The 16,681-nt window shown below is 33.3% G+C and overlaps 1 protein-coding gene across 4 annotated transcripts in view; it reads left to right on the top strand.

Moving 5' to 3' along the window:
- EXOC5 (exocyst complex component 5) overlaps positions 1-16,681 on the top strand; it is a 60,948-nt gene that overhangs the window by 34,227 nt on the left and 10,040 nt on the right. For all 4 annotated transcript variants that reach the window (XR_013440708.1, XR_013440707.1, XM_078053755.1 and 1 more), the window contains exons 10-15: positions 840-922; positions 1,952-2,161; positions 3,738-3,885; positions 11,117-11,225; positions 14,902-15,022; positions 16,014-16,100. Coding sequence is in view for 2 of the 4 variants with exons in the window: in XM_078053755.1 (XP_077909881.1) it covers positions 840-922; positions 1,952-2,161; positions 3,738-3,885; positions 11,117-11,225; positions 14,902-15,022; positions 16,014-16,100 (758 nt within the window). In the remaining 2 variants the exon portion in view is untranslated. The remainder of the gene's footprint in view (positions 1-839; positions 923-1,951; positions 2,162-3,737; positions 3,886-11,116; positions 11,226-14,901; positions 15,023-16,013; positions 16,101-16,681) is intronic.

The following is a 16,681-nucleotide window of genomic DNA, read 5'->3' as shown; positions in this document are numbered from 1 at the left end:
TAGTATCATGCTTTTGTAAAAAATATTGTTCATCAAGAAAAAAGGTGCTAATCATAATCACTAAGTATCATCAGAGCACGTTTGAAATTTATTCCAGCAGCAATAGTAGTTATAACAGGTTGTAGAGGGGAAACCTCAGATTTTTATTTTTATTGGGTCCTTACTTTGACCAATAGATGGCATTTGTGAAATTGGGTAAGAATTACAAGTGCAATCTATAGAATTTTTTATAATATGTACTAACATGAAAAGAAAAAACACAGTAATTTAATTTACAACCTTGACTCCCATAGCACTGTACATTAAAACAACATTTCCTAAACTATGTTTACTACCGGATTAAGCAACATTAAAGAAGTGTTTGTTTTTAAAACACAATTCAGGACTCTTAATATCCTTTAACAGCACTAATATGTATTGTGATTCTCTGAAAACAGGAGTCTAAAATTTTAGAGTAATGCCTGTTAATGTCTCAAGGGACACTAGGGTTACCCAGGCCACAGTTTGGGAAATGCTGTTTCTTAAGGAATTGACTATATCAGTATAGCCTCAGGTTTTGTTTTTTAAATGTACTTTATGAGGCAAGATAGGCCAGTTTCAAAAGAAATTTTGAAATTCTTAATACTTATTCCTAAGAGTGCTATAGATGAACAGGTAAATATGAGAAGCATTAAAAATTAGAAACCTATGTTCTTATTTTTTTTATATTGGTATATTTTCTATGCATTGCCTTTTCCATTGTATTTTAATCAGAACAATTCAAGAATGTGGAATAATTTTAGAGAAAAATATATAATTTAATATTTACTTAATTGATAAAATGTTGACTTTTTTTTCAGAGTTTTGTGAAAGACCAGTTAGAAGAATGTAGGAAGTCTGATGCAGAGCAGTATCTCAAAAATCTCTATGATTTATATACAAGGTATGCTTTTAATTACTAGAAAATAGGAAAATAGTAACATCTCAGATTTTCTTTCCTTTTTTTTTTTTTTAATAGAAAATGAAGTATTCAGGTATTTTTGAGTAATAGTTTGTAGATAGTAGTATACCTTTTAGCATTAAATGCTTGGTTATATAGACTACTGTAGTACAAAGAGCAGTATTCTTAGCATGTTAACTTAAGGAATTGGATATTATGCTGTATAGTCATGTATTTTAACGTAACTTTCTTTACGTTAAGACTCAAGAATTTTGTTTCTGGTTTTAATTGTAAGCTAGTTCACTATTCTTTAATTTTTTTCTCTAAGACAGTATAATTACATTTATCTGGCAGTTAAAACTTTAGAAATTGAGAAAGTCACAAATTCTTAACAAATGACAGTTTCAGCCTTAAGTCTGATATGAAAATTTGCCTTGGGCTTTGTAAATACAAGTGTAACATTTGGAAATATCGTATCAGAAGCTGCTTAGGGAGTTTTTTTTCCCAGTCCTATTGTTGTTCATCAGTGTCATCATTTTGAGAGGAGGGTTTTCAAAAGTAACCATAATCAGGAAGTCCATCCCAACAACACTTATTGTGAGCCTATCTTTAATAATGTGAAACAGAAAATTAGAGGAAAGTCCACATGGACAAAGACAAAACAGAATGAACAGAAAGTAGATCTCTCAGTATTCTGACGTGGGTACCATGTCATGAATGGCATTAGAACATATTGAAGTCATTCTGCCACTGTTGCCATTTCTAGACTGCTTGGTTGCCTTGGTTTCTTCTAAGTCATCCCTAGGAGATTATCCCTAGTCAGTTTTCTAAGCCACAATGTTGTTTGTAATATCCATTCTACTTTATATATAGCCCTATGCAGCTGCTCTCTGTATCCTAAGTGCCTTCCAAGGTTTAAGAAATGGTGGTTTAACATAAGTTATTAAAATCACATTGTAAAAATATATATTCCTTAGTATTGTCACTGTACCTAAAATATACATTAATTTTTTCCCCCTTTTCCATGAAAAGAACCACAAACCTTTCCAGCAAGTTGATGGAGTTTAACTTAGGTACTGATAAACAGACTTTCTTGTCGAAGCTTATCAAATCCATTTTCATTTCCTATTTGGAGAACTATATTGAGGTGGAGACTGGATATTTGAAAAGCAGAAGTGCTATGATCCTACAGCGCTATTATGACTCAAAAAACCATCAAAAGAGATCCATTGGCACAGGAGGGTGAGTGTTTCTGTTAAATGTTGTAGTTAAAACTAAAGATTTTAAGACCTTTATTATATTTGGACAAAGTTGTCAAATATTGACAGTGAATTTTCTGTGAAGAACTCATTTAACCCAGCTTATTTACACCATTGATCAAATCCTGTCTCTTGAACCACATGTTGAAATGACCTAACATAATGTAATTAAAATGTAAAGCAGAATACCAGCACTATAAAGAGTTCTGTAGTCTCCTTTCTTTTTTTTTCCAGACTGAGTAAATTATTCCAGGTTATTAACTAAGAAGCACATCATTTTTTGTTGTTGCAGGTGTGGGAAAAAATAGCAAATAGTTTACAGTTTAGGTATCCTGAGCTTTTTAATACTTGGGCATAAAATTATTTAATTAATACCTTAAAACCTGTGATTATTCACATACTAGAAGAAAATGATTTGCTATAGGATTGGTGGCATCTGTTACCCAGATCTCAACTGTCTGGGACCAATTTGATTCTAGAATGAAGCAGAATGACTTATGCAGAGCCATATAACTAGAGTACAGAGTACACTCAAATCAGTTTCTTGTTTCCCAGTTTTTTATATCCTAAATAGTGATCAGGGAGAGGTTATAATTAGGAATAAGAAGTGACATCTGAAAGGCAGCAGCAAGTAAGGGAAGAGAAAAACTAAAGAACAATCATGATAATTAAAAAAAAAAATAGTTTGGGGTGTGTGGCTGGCTCAGTCAGTGGAGTATGCAACTCTTGATGTCAGGATTGTAAGTTCAAGCCCCATGTTGGGGTAGAGATTAATTAAAAAAAAATAAAATCTTTAAAGATTTTATTTGTTTATTTGAGAGCAAGAGAATGAGAGAGAGCATGAGCAGGGAGAGGACCAGAGGGAGGAGGGAGAAGCAGGCTCCTCACTGAGCAGGGAGCCTGGTGCGGGGCTTGATCCCGGGACTCCGGGATCATGACCTGAGCCGAAGGCAGATGCTTAACCAACTGAGCCACCCAGGCGCCCCAAAAATAAAATCTTTTTTTAAAAAAAAAGTTCATAGTGGTCTAGAGCTAGGTATTCTAGGAGCAAAAGAAATCCAACCTTCTAAAACCACCATAAAATAAATGTTCAAAGTATACCCTCAGTCATTAAGAAAAGCTAAATTATGTTTAATATATCTTGTTTAATAATGATAAAGAAATGTGCAATATGCTCAAATGGTTAGATATATTTAAAAAGCACTAAATTTTTAAAGTTTATTTTAAGCAGAACCATTTAGTTATATTAACTTATTTGGAATAGTCCACTTCATAAGGAAACCAAACAAATTTTTGGCTCTTGAGTCAGAATTATAGAGCTGAAAGAGACTTTAAAGGTCACAACTCCAAATATACTCATTTTTCAGTTGAAAATCGTATGTTTAGAGATTAAAGCTTATTTCACTTTACAGAACTAATTATTGGAATTAGAACTTTTATGTCTGGCAATTGGTCCATTTTTCTCTGTTGCTATATACAACTTAAGTTGAAGAGTACTTGAAATTGAAATCTGTGTATAGTAAAGTGTTCTCTTTTCATTTGTTGTTATGATGCATTAGTATTCAGGATTTGAAAGAGAGAATTAGACAACGTACCAACTTACCATTGGGGCCAAGTATCGATACTCATGGGGAAACTTTCCTGTCTCAAGAAGTGGTGGTTAATCTTTTACAAGAAACCAAACAAGCCTTTGAAAGATGTCATAGGGTAAGAGTAGTTATAAATTTATTTTATTTATATGGTTGTGTTTTTTAATCTTTGCCTTGTTTATAGTAAGATATAAATCTGCTCTCTGGTTAGGAACAACTATTTTTTGTAATCAAAAATTATAAAGGTTTTGTTTTGGAGAACAGAATTATTTTAAAATTATTTAGAAGTGTATTTTAATATAATTTCAAAAGTTGAATATACCAAATATTTCTTCTGTACGATATATTAAATCAAGATATGAAAGGGAGGTTTAGAGCCATCTCATAAAGAAATAGAGCATTAGGGAAAGAAGGATGTCTTAAGAACCGAGATATCAAAGGAAAAGTTGACTCCATTAAAATTTAGAATTTCTTTCCAACAAATGCACTTTAACAAAGGAAACAGCTAAGTCACAGTCTGCAAGAAGGTATTTGTAACCAATATTACTAGCAGAAGATTATGGAAAACAAATAATAGTGGCAAATAATTGTATAGCATATACTATGTTCCAAAGCACTTTAGATATACATCAGCTCATTTAATCATTGTAACAACCTTGTGAGGTTTTTATTCCATTTTACAGATGAAGAAACTGAGATACATACTTCTTAAGCAGTGGAACTGAGAGTTGAGGCAGTCTTAATTTTTTTATTTGTATTGATATATATGTCTATTTTATATTGACAGACAGTAAATCAATATAAATTATACATATAAATATAAATCAATAGAAAACAAAGACTAATAAACGCACATAGTGGGTTCTCAGTAAATAAAGAAACTATCATCTGACTCCATTATATGTGGTAGCCAAGAGTGAGGTCTCTGGAGTCGGCCAGAGGTGGACTCAAAACCTGGCTCGACCACTAAACATGTAAAGAAATACAGAAAATGTAAATTACCAGTAAGATATTCAGTCTCACTAATAGGAAAATGAAACTTAAAATGGGAAAATACTGTCTCATTCAGTCTGCAAAAATTAAGTCTGATGATAGTAAGGATGTGGAGCAATATAAATTTTCTTACACTACCAATGGAAGTAAAAATTGGTATAGTTACTTCGGATAGTAACTCGGAATTCATTAGAGAAACTCATAGGTCTACATGCCATGTCTAACATCATAGCAGCATTGTTTATCATGGTGAAAAATTAGAAGCAAATTAAGTGTGCCTTGAAAAGAGAATTGATAAATTGACATTGTTCATACACTAGAAAACTGTACAACAATTTAAATGACTAGAGTATCAACATGTATCAACAAAAAAAATCTCAAAAATACAGTGTTGAGTGAAAAGAACAAAATGGGGAAAAGATATATTCAGTATAATGCCACTATATAAAGTTTTAAAAAGTAGAAGAATACCCTTATATTGTTTAGGGATGTGCACAAGCATAAGCATGATAGATTCAGGGTAGTGTTTGCCACGAGGGAGGAGTACCTAAGGGACTTCATCCATATGTAGGACTCCCCTGCCCCCCCAAAAAAAGAAAAAAAATCTGAAGTACATTTGGAAAAAATGTTAAGATATGACACATCTGGGGGCGCCTGGGTGGTTCAGTCGTTAAGCATCTGCCTTCGGCTCAGGTCATGATCCCAGGGTTCTGGGGTCGAGCCCCACATCGGGCTCCCTGCTCTGCAGGAAGCCTGCTTCTCCCTCTCCCACTGCCCCTGGTTGTGTTCCCTCTCTCGCTGTGTCTCTCTCTGTCAAATGGGTAAATAAAATCTTAAAAAAAAAAAAAGATATGACATATGTGGGTGGGTGATGGGTATATTTGGTAAATTATTATCTCTAGTTTTCTGAATGCTGGAAATGTGTTAAAATATTTCTAAACATTATTGAACCTGAAGCAGTCAACATTATGTTGTTTGAATCATAGTAACTAGCTCAGTGTCCTGACCTTTTGTCTGGAAAGTTACAAGATAGAAATTCAGTTGAAGTTCAGCACAATCTGATCCAAGAAACATGTGTTTACTTTGTACCAGCTGCTATGTTAGGCACTGAGGATATAAAAATAAGACATATATATTACTTTTGAATAGTGTGGAGAAAGGAGGTAGACATATAAATAATCAGTGCAAAATAGGTATATACCCTGCTGGGACCAAAGACAGTGCAACCAGCTCTGCCTGGTTAAAGAATTGAGGAAGAGTATTTATTTGAAAAGGTTTCAAAAAGAAGGGGACTTTTTAAGCCTGAGTCTTAAAGCTACATAGGATATCTTCAAGAAGGCGATTCTTGCAGAGAATAGTACATGTAAAAAGTAATATACAAAGATCAGATGTGCAGCATAAAATGCTTGAAATAAAAATGTACATGGGAGAGTAATGAGAAAGGAAATTGCAAAGGTAAACAGAAACTCTTTGTACACCATGGATAGAAATTTAGACTTGACCTTGTAGATGATGCAAACTTTAAAGGATTATTAAAAAAGGGCAGTGTAATGAGCAAATTGGTGCTTTTTTCCTTTTTAAAAAAATAACTTTGAGATACCTTTGACATTCTGTAAACTGCATATATTTAAACTGCACAGTTTGATAACTTTGGTAAGTTATGTCTACATTTCTGAAGCTATAACTTCAGTCAGGATAATGAACTGATCCATCACCTCAAAAAGTTTCCTTTTGTCCTTTTATAATCCCCCTTTCCTCTCCCTTCACTTCTATCCTCAGAGAACCACTGATCAGCTTTATGTCACTATAGATTTGTTTTCAAAAAGAAGGCGACATTTGAGGACTGAGTCTTGAAAGCTAAATAGGATGTCTTTAAGAGGTTCATCAATTTTCTAGTTTTTATAAATAGTACATGGTATGTTATAATATGTACATGTGTTTCTGGCTTCTTTCACTCAGCATGATTATTTAGAAATTCATCCATGTTGTTGTGTGTATTAGTATGCTCCTTTCTATTGCAGAGTAGTATTTCCTTGCATGAATATACCACAGTATATCTGCTTAACTATTGATAGACATTTAGATTGATTTCAGTGTTTGACTATTATGAATGAAGTTGCTGTGAACATTCATGTATATGTCTTTATGCAGACATATGCTTTCATTTCTCTTGGGTATATACTTAGTAGCAATATGGCTGATTCATATGGTATTTCTTTTAAAGAAACTGCCAAACTATTTTCCAAGGTTGTTGTTTCATTTGCCATTCCTGCCAGCAATGTGTAAAAGTTTCATTTGCTCCCCATGATCTCCAACATTTGGTATGATCAATCCTTTTTTTTTTTTTTTAAGATTTTATTTATTTATTTGACAGAGACACAGCGAGAGAGGGAACACAAGTAGGGGGAGAGGGAGAAGCAGGCCTCCTGCGGAGCAGGGAGCCCGATGTGGGACTCGATCCCAGGACCTTGGGATCATGACCTGAGCCGAAGGCAGATGCTTAACAACTGAGCCACCCAGGCGCCCCATGATCAGTCCTTTTAATTTTAGACAGCCTAACGGTGTGTAGTGATATCTTATTGGGTTTTAGTTTTACATTTAGGTCTATGATCAGTTTTGAGTTAATTTATACATGTCCTATGGTGTATGGATCAAAGTTCAGTTTTTTGCATTTAGGTATCCAGTTGTTTAAGCGTTATTTATTGGAAAGACTATCCTTTCTCCACTCAATTACTTTGGAACCTTTGTCGAAAACTGCTTGACAATTTATATGTGGATCTGTTTCTGGACTCTATTCTGTTCCATCGACCTATTTGTCTTTGTGCCAATACTACACTGTCTTGATCACTGTAATTAAGTCTTGAATTAGGTAGTGTCAGTCCCCTAATATTTTCATATAAATTATTTTGCATCCTCATATGTCTTATAACCAGTTTGTCAGTCTCTGGGGAAAAAAAGTTTGGGGTTTTGATTGCATTGAATCTATAGTTCTGTTTGTGGAGAAGTGACATCTTAATAATATTGAGTGTTCAGTCTACGAATAAAGTATATCTGTCCATTTATTTAAGTTTTCTTTAATTTTCCTTACCAAAGTTTTGTAATTTTTTAGCACACAAGGTTTTTCCCTGAGTATTTAACATTTTTTGTGCTATTTTAATGTAATGCAAGTGGTATTTTTTAATTTATATTTTTGATACTCTGTTGTCAGTGTATAGAAAAACAGTTGATTTTTATATGTTGACTTTATACCTGCAACTTAACCAAACTTATTAGTTCTAGTAGCGCTTTTTTTTTTTTTTTTTGTAGATTCCAAAGGATTTTCTAAATAGTCTATCATGGAGTCTGCCAATAAGTCAGTTTTACTTATTCCTTTCTAGTATAGAAACCTATTATTTTGTTCTCTTGCATTATTGCATTGCTCAGAACCTCCAGTACAATGATGAATGGAAGTGGTGAGAGCAAATACCTTGTATTATTCTTGATCTTAAGAATAAAGTATTGAGGGCGCCTGGGTGGCTCAGTTGGTTAAGCGACTGCCTTCGGCTCAGGTCATGATCCCGGAGTCCTGGGATCGAGTCCCGCATCGGGCTCCCTGCTCAGCGAGGAGCCTGCTTCTCCTCTGACCCTCCCCCCTCTCATGTACTCTCTCTCTCTCTCATTCTTGTTCTCTCAAATAAATAAATAAATCTTTAAAAAAAAAAAAAAAGAATAAAGCATTGAGTCTTTCACCATTAAGTATGATATTAATTATAGGTTTTTCACAGATGCTCCTTATCAGATTGAGGAAATGCTTTTATTTTTAGTTTTCTGAGTTTTTATAAGATTAGGTGTTGGATTTTGTCAAATGCTTTCTTTTTATTATGTTAGTATGCTGAGTTACATTGATTTCCAAATGTTAACCTTGCATTCCTTTGATAAACTCCCCTTGGTTATCAGGTATTATCCTGTGTATATTTTGTTGGATTAGGTTTGCTGAACTTTTGTTTAGAATTTTTGTGTTTGTGTTCATGAGGGATATTGACTTATACATATATTTTTTTCACACAATGTCTTTGTCTAGTTTTGGTTATCAGGGTAATGTTGGCCTTGTAGAATGAGTTGGAAAATATTTCTTCCTCTTTAATTTTCTGGAAGAGTTTGTGTAAAATTGATATTATTTCTTCCTTAAATGTTTGCTTGAATTTACCAGTGAAATAATTTGGGCCTGCGGTTTTCGTTGTGAGGGTTTTTAACTACAAATCCAACTTCTTTAATAGATTTAGAACTATTTAAGGTACCTATTTCTTTTTAATTGAGCTTTGGTAGTTCATGTCTTTAAGGATTTGTATATTTCACATAAATGTTTGAATTTATTGGGATTAAGTTGTTCATGATATTTCCTTATTATCCTTGTAATATCTGTAGAATCTATAGTGATGTCACCTTTTCATTCTTGATATCAGTAATTTGTATATTTTTTTCCTTGATCAGTCTGGCTAGAGGTTTATCAGTTTTATTGATTTTCCCAAAGAATCACCTTTTGGTATCATTGATTTTTCTCTATTCTTTTGTTTTGTGTTTCATCAGTTTCCACTCTTTATTACTTTTCTGCTGCTTCGTTGGGTTTCATTTGCCCTTCTTTGTTTAGTTTTGTAAGGTGGGAACTGAGGTCATTGATTTGAGACCGTTCTTCTCTAATATAAACATTTAGTCTTATAAATTTCTCTCTAAGGTAAGCTTTAGCTACATACCACAAATTTTGATATGTTGTATTTATTTTCATTCAGTTCAAAATACTTCTAAATTTCCCTTTTGATTTCTTTTGGCCCAAGAGTGATTTAGAAGTGTTTTAGTTGTCAGATATTGGGGTATTTTTTAGTTCTTTCTGTTATTGATTCAAATTTAATCCTGTTGTGGTTAGAGGACATACTTTGTATGATGTGAATCTGTTTTAAATTTGTTGAGACTTGTTTTAGTCCAGGATATGATCCATCTTTATAAATGTTTTGTGTATACTTGAAAAAAGAAGTGTATATCCTGATGTTGTTAGATGGAGTATTCTATAAATGTCAGGTCCAGTTGATTGACAGGGTTGTTTACATCTTCTGTCTGCCTATCAATTTTCTGTCTACCTCTTCTATCAATTATGCATGGATATATGAATGTAAACAGGAGGAGGGTGAAAAGTTTATTCTTTATTGCTTGTTAAGGGCATCTGTTGAGCATCAGTGAGCAAAGAAGGGAGGTAAAGGTTGTGGTAGAGCGACTAGTGAAGAGTAAACTTTGAGGTGGTATTAAGAAGATCAGGAAGGGAATTGAGTAATACCAAATCAGTATTTAATAGGGTTTTTAAAGGGGTTATGCAGTTCAGCTCCCAGCTCTTTATATCAGATAATAAGCATTGCTCTGAGAAAGGTAAATGAATAGACTACAAAGAGGCAACAATCAGTTGATAAATAATACAGAAAGGAGTTATAAGATGTTGAGAGGTAGTTTTCTAACTTTTTAAAGAGAGATTTCATTTTCTCACCATAATTACTAATACTTCTTCTGACTAATCATCAGCAATATCAACAGCAAAATGAACATTTATTATTGTAAGTTTACTGTGTGCCATACATTGTGCTAAAAATACTTTATGTGCATTTTTATATTTTATTCTCACCTCAGGACTAGGATGTAAGTACTGTTAATATTATTCCCACCTTACAGATGAAGAAATTGAGGCCTGGTGGGGTTAAATAATATCTTAAGGGTTTACTCAAAGAGGAAGTGATGAAGCTGGGATTTGAGCCTGTCATATTTTATAGTGCATTTGTTATCGATTTCCCCATTCCCACCCCCCAGAAGAATAGAGAATCCTTTTTATTCTGAGTTTTGCTAGAATAGCTTTTGTTAAAGTTGGTGGCTCTGAAACTTCTTTGACCACAACCTATAAGAAATGGATTTTACATAGCAGTCCAGTGGATCTTTGTTATATGTATGCGTATGTGTATGATGTTTTTGTGTGTATGTGTATTTCATAAAACTATATGTGGTTTTAACATGTACATTATACTTTATTTACTATTGATTCTCTCTTCTCTTCCCTCTTTCTTTCTTGTCGCAATCCACTAATGGATTGCAATCCAGGTGAGAAAAATACTGATCTAGTCTAAGCCAGGAGAATTGTAGATAAATATGAAGCATTGTAACTATATGTCTATGTATGTGAGAGAGGCTTTGGGGGTGGAGAGGAAGAGGCATAAGTTATCATTTTGATACCTGAATACTGGGTACATCGTATACAAAGTTGATTGCTTAAAAAAAAAAAAAAAAAAAGCCCTTTTTTTAAAGATAGACTTTAGGAGTGATGTATTTGGTTTTTGTTTTTAAAGCTCTCTGATCCTTCTGATTTACCAAGGAATGCCTTTAGAATTTTTACCATTCTTGTGGAATTTTTATGTATTGAGCATATTGATTATGCTTTGGAAACAGGACTTGCTGGTAAGTATATTTGTGTTATATTTTGTGTTAAATTCCTTTGATCATGCTTGATTAACTGTATGCATAATGTTTTGTATATATTCAACTCTTTATATCAAATTCAGTTCAATGCAATGAATAATGCTTTTTGAGCATCTATAAAGCAAGAGTTTGTCAGGCGCAGAAAGAGACAGTTCTCTCATATTGCTTACATCAAACAGGGCAGGGCAAGCTACATAAGTCACTACAGTGTATGGCAGAATGTGGTACAATGCTACAAGTTATAAAATGTCAAAGGAGCAGAACTGAAGGTGACAGCAATTCTGGTTGAAGCAGTTGAGTAATGTAAAGTTTAGAAAGGAAAATATTCCAAAATAAGCCTGGAAAGGAATAGATTCATATTAAAATTTTTCTTTTGCTTTTGGTCTTTCAGGTTTACTGGTAATTAATAGGATAATAATGATTTCTTCCCTAAATTCCAACCGCATTAATGTAGTTCCCTCTTTGAACTTTCCACCTGTTCAGTGTGCATCTCAAATTTAACATATCCCTACCGAAACTCTTTATCTTCCATTTAAACTTGTTCTACTCCCATTCTTCCCCATGTCCTTAAAAGGCATTACTATTTACTAGTTGCTCAGGCCCCAAACATAGGAGTTGCCATATTTCTTCCTTTTCATCAAACCTGATAGCTAGTCTGTCAGCAAATCCTATACTTCCAAACATAACTCAAATTCATCTACTTTTCTCAAGCTCTACTAATGCCACCCTAATTTAAATACCATCATCTTTATCCATTCCTTACTGGCCTTTCTGTATACATTCTCAACCTCTCCACATTACTGACTCCACATAACAGTTTGATTATCATTTCCTTGTTTAAGACCTATCAGGGACTTCCTATTAATTTTAGGGGAAAAACAATAACAAACTTTACAAAAGCATGGCTTTTGATCTGTCCTCCTGTTATGTATTCATCCACTTCTCATATTGTACTTCCTCTCACTACCTTAGCCATCAGCCACTCTGGCCTTCATTCTTTTTTTTCTCACTCAGGCTTTCCCCCATCCCCCAATCCCTTTTCCTTTAGCACTTCTCATGCCTGACTTTTCAACCTCTGATCTCAGTTAACTAAGATGTCACCTTCTTAAAGAGGCTTTTGTGGATTACTCTAAGATAGCCCTCTACTCCCAGCCTAGTTATTCATTATTTCATCACTGAATTAATGTTTTTCATAGCACTTATCACAGTGAAATTTTCATATGTTAATGTCTGCCTCCACTTACCAGAATTCATTCACTTTTAAATGCCTACTCCTGCACTCACAAAGCTTTCATTCCTAGGGATAAGATAGACAAATGACTAGAAAGTACAATGAAGAAAAATAAAATTGAGTAAGATAGTGAGAAGTGTTGGGGAGGTAGGATGGGGAATTCAGGAGCAGAGGACTTTTTTTAGAGAGGTTGGTTAGAGAATGCCTCTCTGAGGAATTATATGAACTAGACAGCTGAATGGAGTGAAAAAGTAAATGGAGTATTTGGAGAAAGAGTATTTTAAGAAAACAGCATATATGCTCTTTTGGCTAGGAATCTTATCTGTCTTATTCACCATTATTATCTAGTACTTAGAAAGCACATAGCAGATGCTCAAAAATGTTTATTGACTGTATATCACATCATTTTTTAGTTTTTTAACACTGAAGCAAAATTACCCATAATTCAGTAAACTTGATTTATTCTTACCCATTTTTTAATTTGCTCTCATGATTGTAGATTTGCTCTCAGGACAAATTAAAAGCATTTGTATCCTGCTTTTTTTTAACTTAATTACAGTAGACTCTTTTTTTTTTTTTTAAGTTTATTAATTTATTTTCTTAAGTAATCTCAATACCCAGTGTGGAGCTCAAACTCATGACCCCAAGATCAAGAGTCGCATGCTCTTCTGACTGAGCCAGCCAGGCACCCCAATTACAGCAAACTCTTGACATCAAGTATTTAACATTTGCCATTTGCAAATGACTAAATGTGGCAATTTGTATTGGGATGATAATACCTCAAAGATATTAAGAAGATTAAAGAAGATAATGAGAAAAAGTAACAAGAATTTGAATCCATATGGTATGAAGGATTTATTATTTAGCTCATATGCAAATCTAGCATCTTCATTTTAGTAGCTGTATTCACAATTTGGAAGGACTTAGAAAATTTACTGGTAGGATGAAAATGTCTCTTATAATTCATAAATTTTCTTCCCTGCAGCCATTCAGTTAGCACTTACTGCTGTTATTTCTAATGATAGTATAAAATTTTGTCATGCATATATATTACAAAGTTAAATAAAATTAACTATCCCCTCTTACTAGACATACTGGGTTTTTTCCAGCAGTTTAGTAATATAAATAATGCTGCAGTGAACATTGTAGAGCTTAAAGTGTTTTCCTTATTTTGAATTATTTTCTCTGTATGAAATCCCAGAGGTGAAGTTAGCAGAGCAAAGTATGTTACCAGAGACACCTGCCTGGCTCAGTTGGTAGAGCATGCAACTCTTGATCTCTAGGTTATGAGTTCAAGCCCCATATTGGGGCTAGAGTTTACTTTAAAAAAAACAAAAAAACAAAAAAAACCCACAAAGTGTGTTACCAATTTTTAAAATTTCTATACATAAAGCGTTTTCCAAAAGGGTTTTTTTTGCCCTAATTTACACTGCTGTTGCATGTACCAGTTCTTCTGCATAACATTGAATATTCTTTTAAAAACTTTAATTTAGTGGTTAGAAATATACATAAATATTACCTTAATTTTAATAACTTTGATTAATAGGATTTTCCACATGTGTATTGACTTTATTTTTTTCTTTTGTAAGTTTGTGTTGGAGCCTTTAATTTTCTTACCAGTTGGTGATTTTGTCTTTTATGGGAAAATGAAACACCTTTGCTTTCATTTTTAAAACTTTGAAAAAAATCATCATCCTATAAAGAATTCTAGGTATTAATTTTATTTTCTCATACGTGAATATTTTCCCTAGCCCATTATGTCTTTTAATTTTAGCTAGAAACACAAACATCTAAGGTTAGAATGGACTGCTCTTCTACAAAAAAGAGGAAACTGAAGTCTGGATAGGTCAGCTCTCTTTTTTGGAGTCAGCATGTTGAGTCGCTTGAATGCCATGAATTTTAGACAGTGAGGAGACTTTGAATATTTTTGAGGAAATAATGGAGAGCAAGATGAGTGAAATGTGTAAGTTTAAGTATGTTACTCTGGCAACAATATATAGCAGAAAAGATAAAGTGATTTGAACCCAGGAAACTAATAAAAAATTATTTTAACTGTTACCAGAGATAATGAGGCCTTGTTATAAGAAAAATGGTGGAAGTGTATGGATGGCTCATGTGGAACCACTGGGCGTGAGAGTGGGAAAGGAAAGAAGATACAGTCCAAGATGATTCATTTATTGATTTAATTTTTGGTTTATCTCAGCAAATAATGAAGACTGAGTAGATGGTGAAAATTTTCATGTAAAAATTTTAGATTCATTTTATTAAGTTATTAAACTTAATTTTACTCTTCTGTCCACAAAAATCATTGCTAATTTATTAAAATAGCAGTGACTTTTATTCATGATACCGTGTTCTTTTTTCTGTTGCCAAGATGAATTTCTTCAAGTATGATTCTAATATGTACATGCCTTCCAATTTTAGGAATTCCTTCTTCAGATGCTAGGAATGCAAATCTCTATTTTTTGGATGTTGTGCAACAGGCCAATACTATTTTTCATCTTTTTGACAAGCAGTTTAATGATCACCTTATGCCACTAATAAGGTTAGTCAAATTGATTTTTTTTGGTATTTCAGTGACTCTTATAATGCTCTATGTATAAAGATACACAACAAAAATTTTGTAAGATTAATAGGACAGATTTTAATAAGGCATTAAATAAGATTTGGTTTATATCTCAATTTATGTGAACTTTTAAAGTACGTGAGGATTAAATAAGGTAGAATATACGTGAACATGCCTTATAAAATTGTATGTATACTGTTATTAAAAAGGAAAAATATTTTTTAAAAAGAGGAAAAATAAAAGATAAAATTTTAAACATTTTATTGTACACATTGATATGCCAAGAAATTAATTCAAAAACAGTCTCAAAGATAAAGATCACTTGTGATCCCTGAATCACACTTTAAAAGGAAATGTACTATTTTAAGAGCTGTAATGCCACATAGCACAGAATTCACATAACTATTAGGGTTGCAGATTCCTTAATAGTTTAGGTGTTTTTGACATTTAGATGGCATTCAGAAGGCAAATATGATTGTCAAATTTGTTTTTATAATATAGGAAAGTTAAATACAGCTGGATTGGCTATTAGTCTCCACATTTTAATTAGTATAATTTATTATATTCTTAAGACTCTGGTGATATCCTTTGGTGTTTGTTTTTGTTTTACTTTTAATACAGATATCTAATTAAAAAGGAAACCAAATAATCCCAAAATTGCAAAATCACATATATTTATATTCTTAAGGGATATCTTCTCTTAGATGAAAGTAACAAATCTAAATCTTCCTCTTCCTTCTCGTTTAACTGGTTAATTTTTCCTAGTGTGACTATTAGGCATAGTAATACAACATAATTTCCTAGTATTGAATTGGGCATAGTAATTACTACTTATGTGCTTCTTGGATTTGTGAGCAAAGTAAAATAATATATGTGTATGTATAAATGTTTATAACAATATACATGTGCATATGAAAAACTTTTATAAGGCTACTAATGTGATTTTTTTTTCCCTTTAAACATTCAATAGCTCTTCTCCTAAGTTATCTGAATGCCTTCAGAAGAAAAAAGAAATAATTGAACAAATGGAGATGAAATTGGATACTGGCATTGATAGGCAAGTTGTTAGTTTTACCTTTTCTCTTATATTTTTTATGTTTAATTTATTTACTTTTTAAGATTTTTTTTTTAAGATTTATTTATTTATTTTGGAGAGAAAGAGCATTGGGGGAAGGGGCAGCGGGAGAGAGAGAGAGAATCTCAAGCAGACTCCCTGCTCAGCGCAGAGCCAGACACGGGGCTCAGTCTTATGACTCTGAGATCATGACCTGAGCCGAAATCAAGAGTCGGATGTATAACCAACTGAACCACCCAGGCACCCCTTTAAAGATTTTATTTTATTTATTTATTTTTTAATTAAATTTTTTTTTTTTTTAAAGATTATTTATTTATTTATTTGACAGAGAGAGAGAGAGAGAGAGAGAGGACAAGTAGGCAGAGCAGTGGGCAGAGGGAGAGGGAGAAGCAGGCTTCCTGCTGAGCAGGGAGCCCGATGTGGGGCTCGATCCCAGGACCCTGGGATCATGACCCGAGCCGAAGGCAGACGCCCAACCGACTGAGCCACCCAGGCGTCCCTAAAGTTTTTATTTTAAAGTGGGACTCAAACACAACCTGATACCAACGTGGGACTCGAACACA

Source organism: Halichoerus grypus, chromosome 8 (genome assembly GCF_964656455.1).
Source record: "Halichoerus grypus chromosome 8, mHalGry1.hap1.1, whole genome shotgun sequence".
Classification (NCBI taxonomy): Eukaryota; Metazoa; Chordata; class Mammalia; order Carnivora; family Phocidae; genus Halichoerus; species Halichoerus grypus.
The sequence above is the reverse complement of the archived record's forward strand: the minus strand, read 5'-3'. Positions and strand labels throughout refer to the sequence as shown.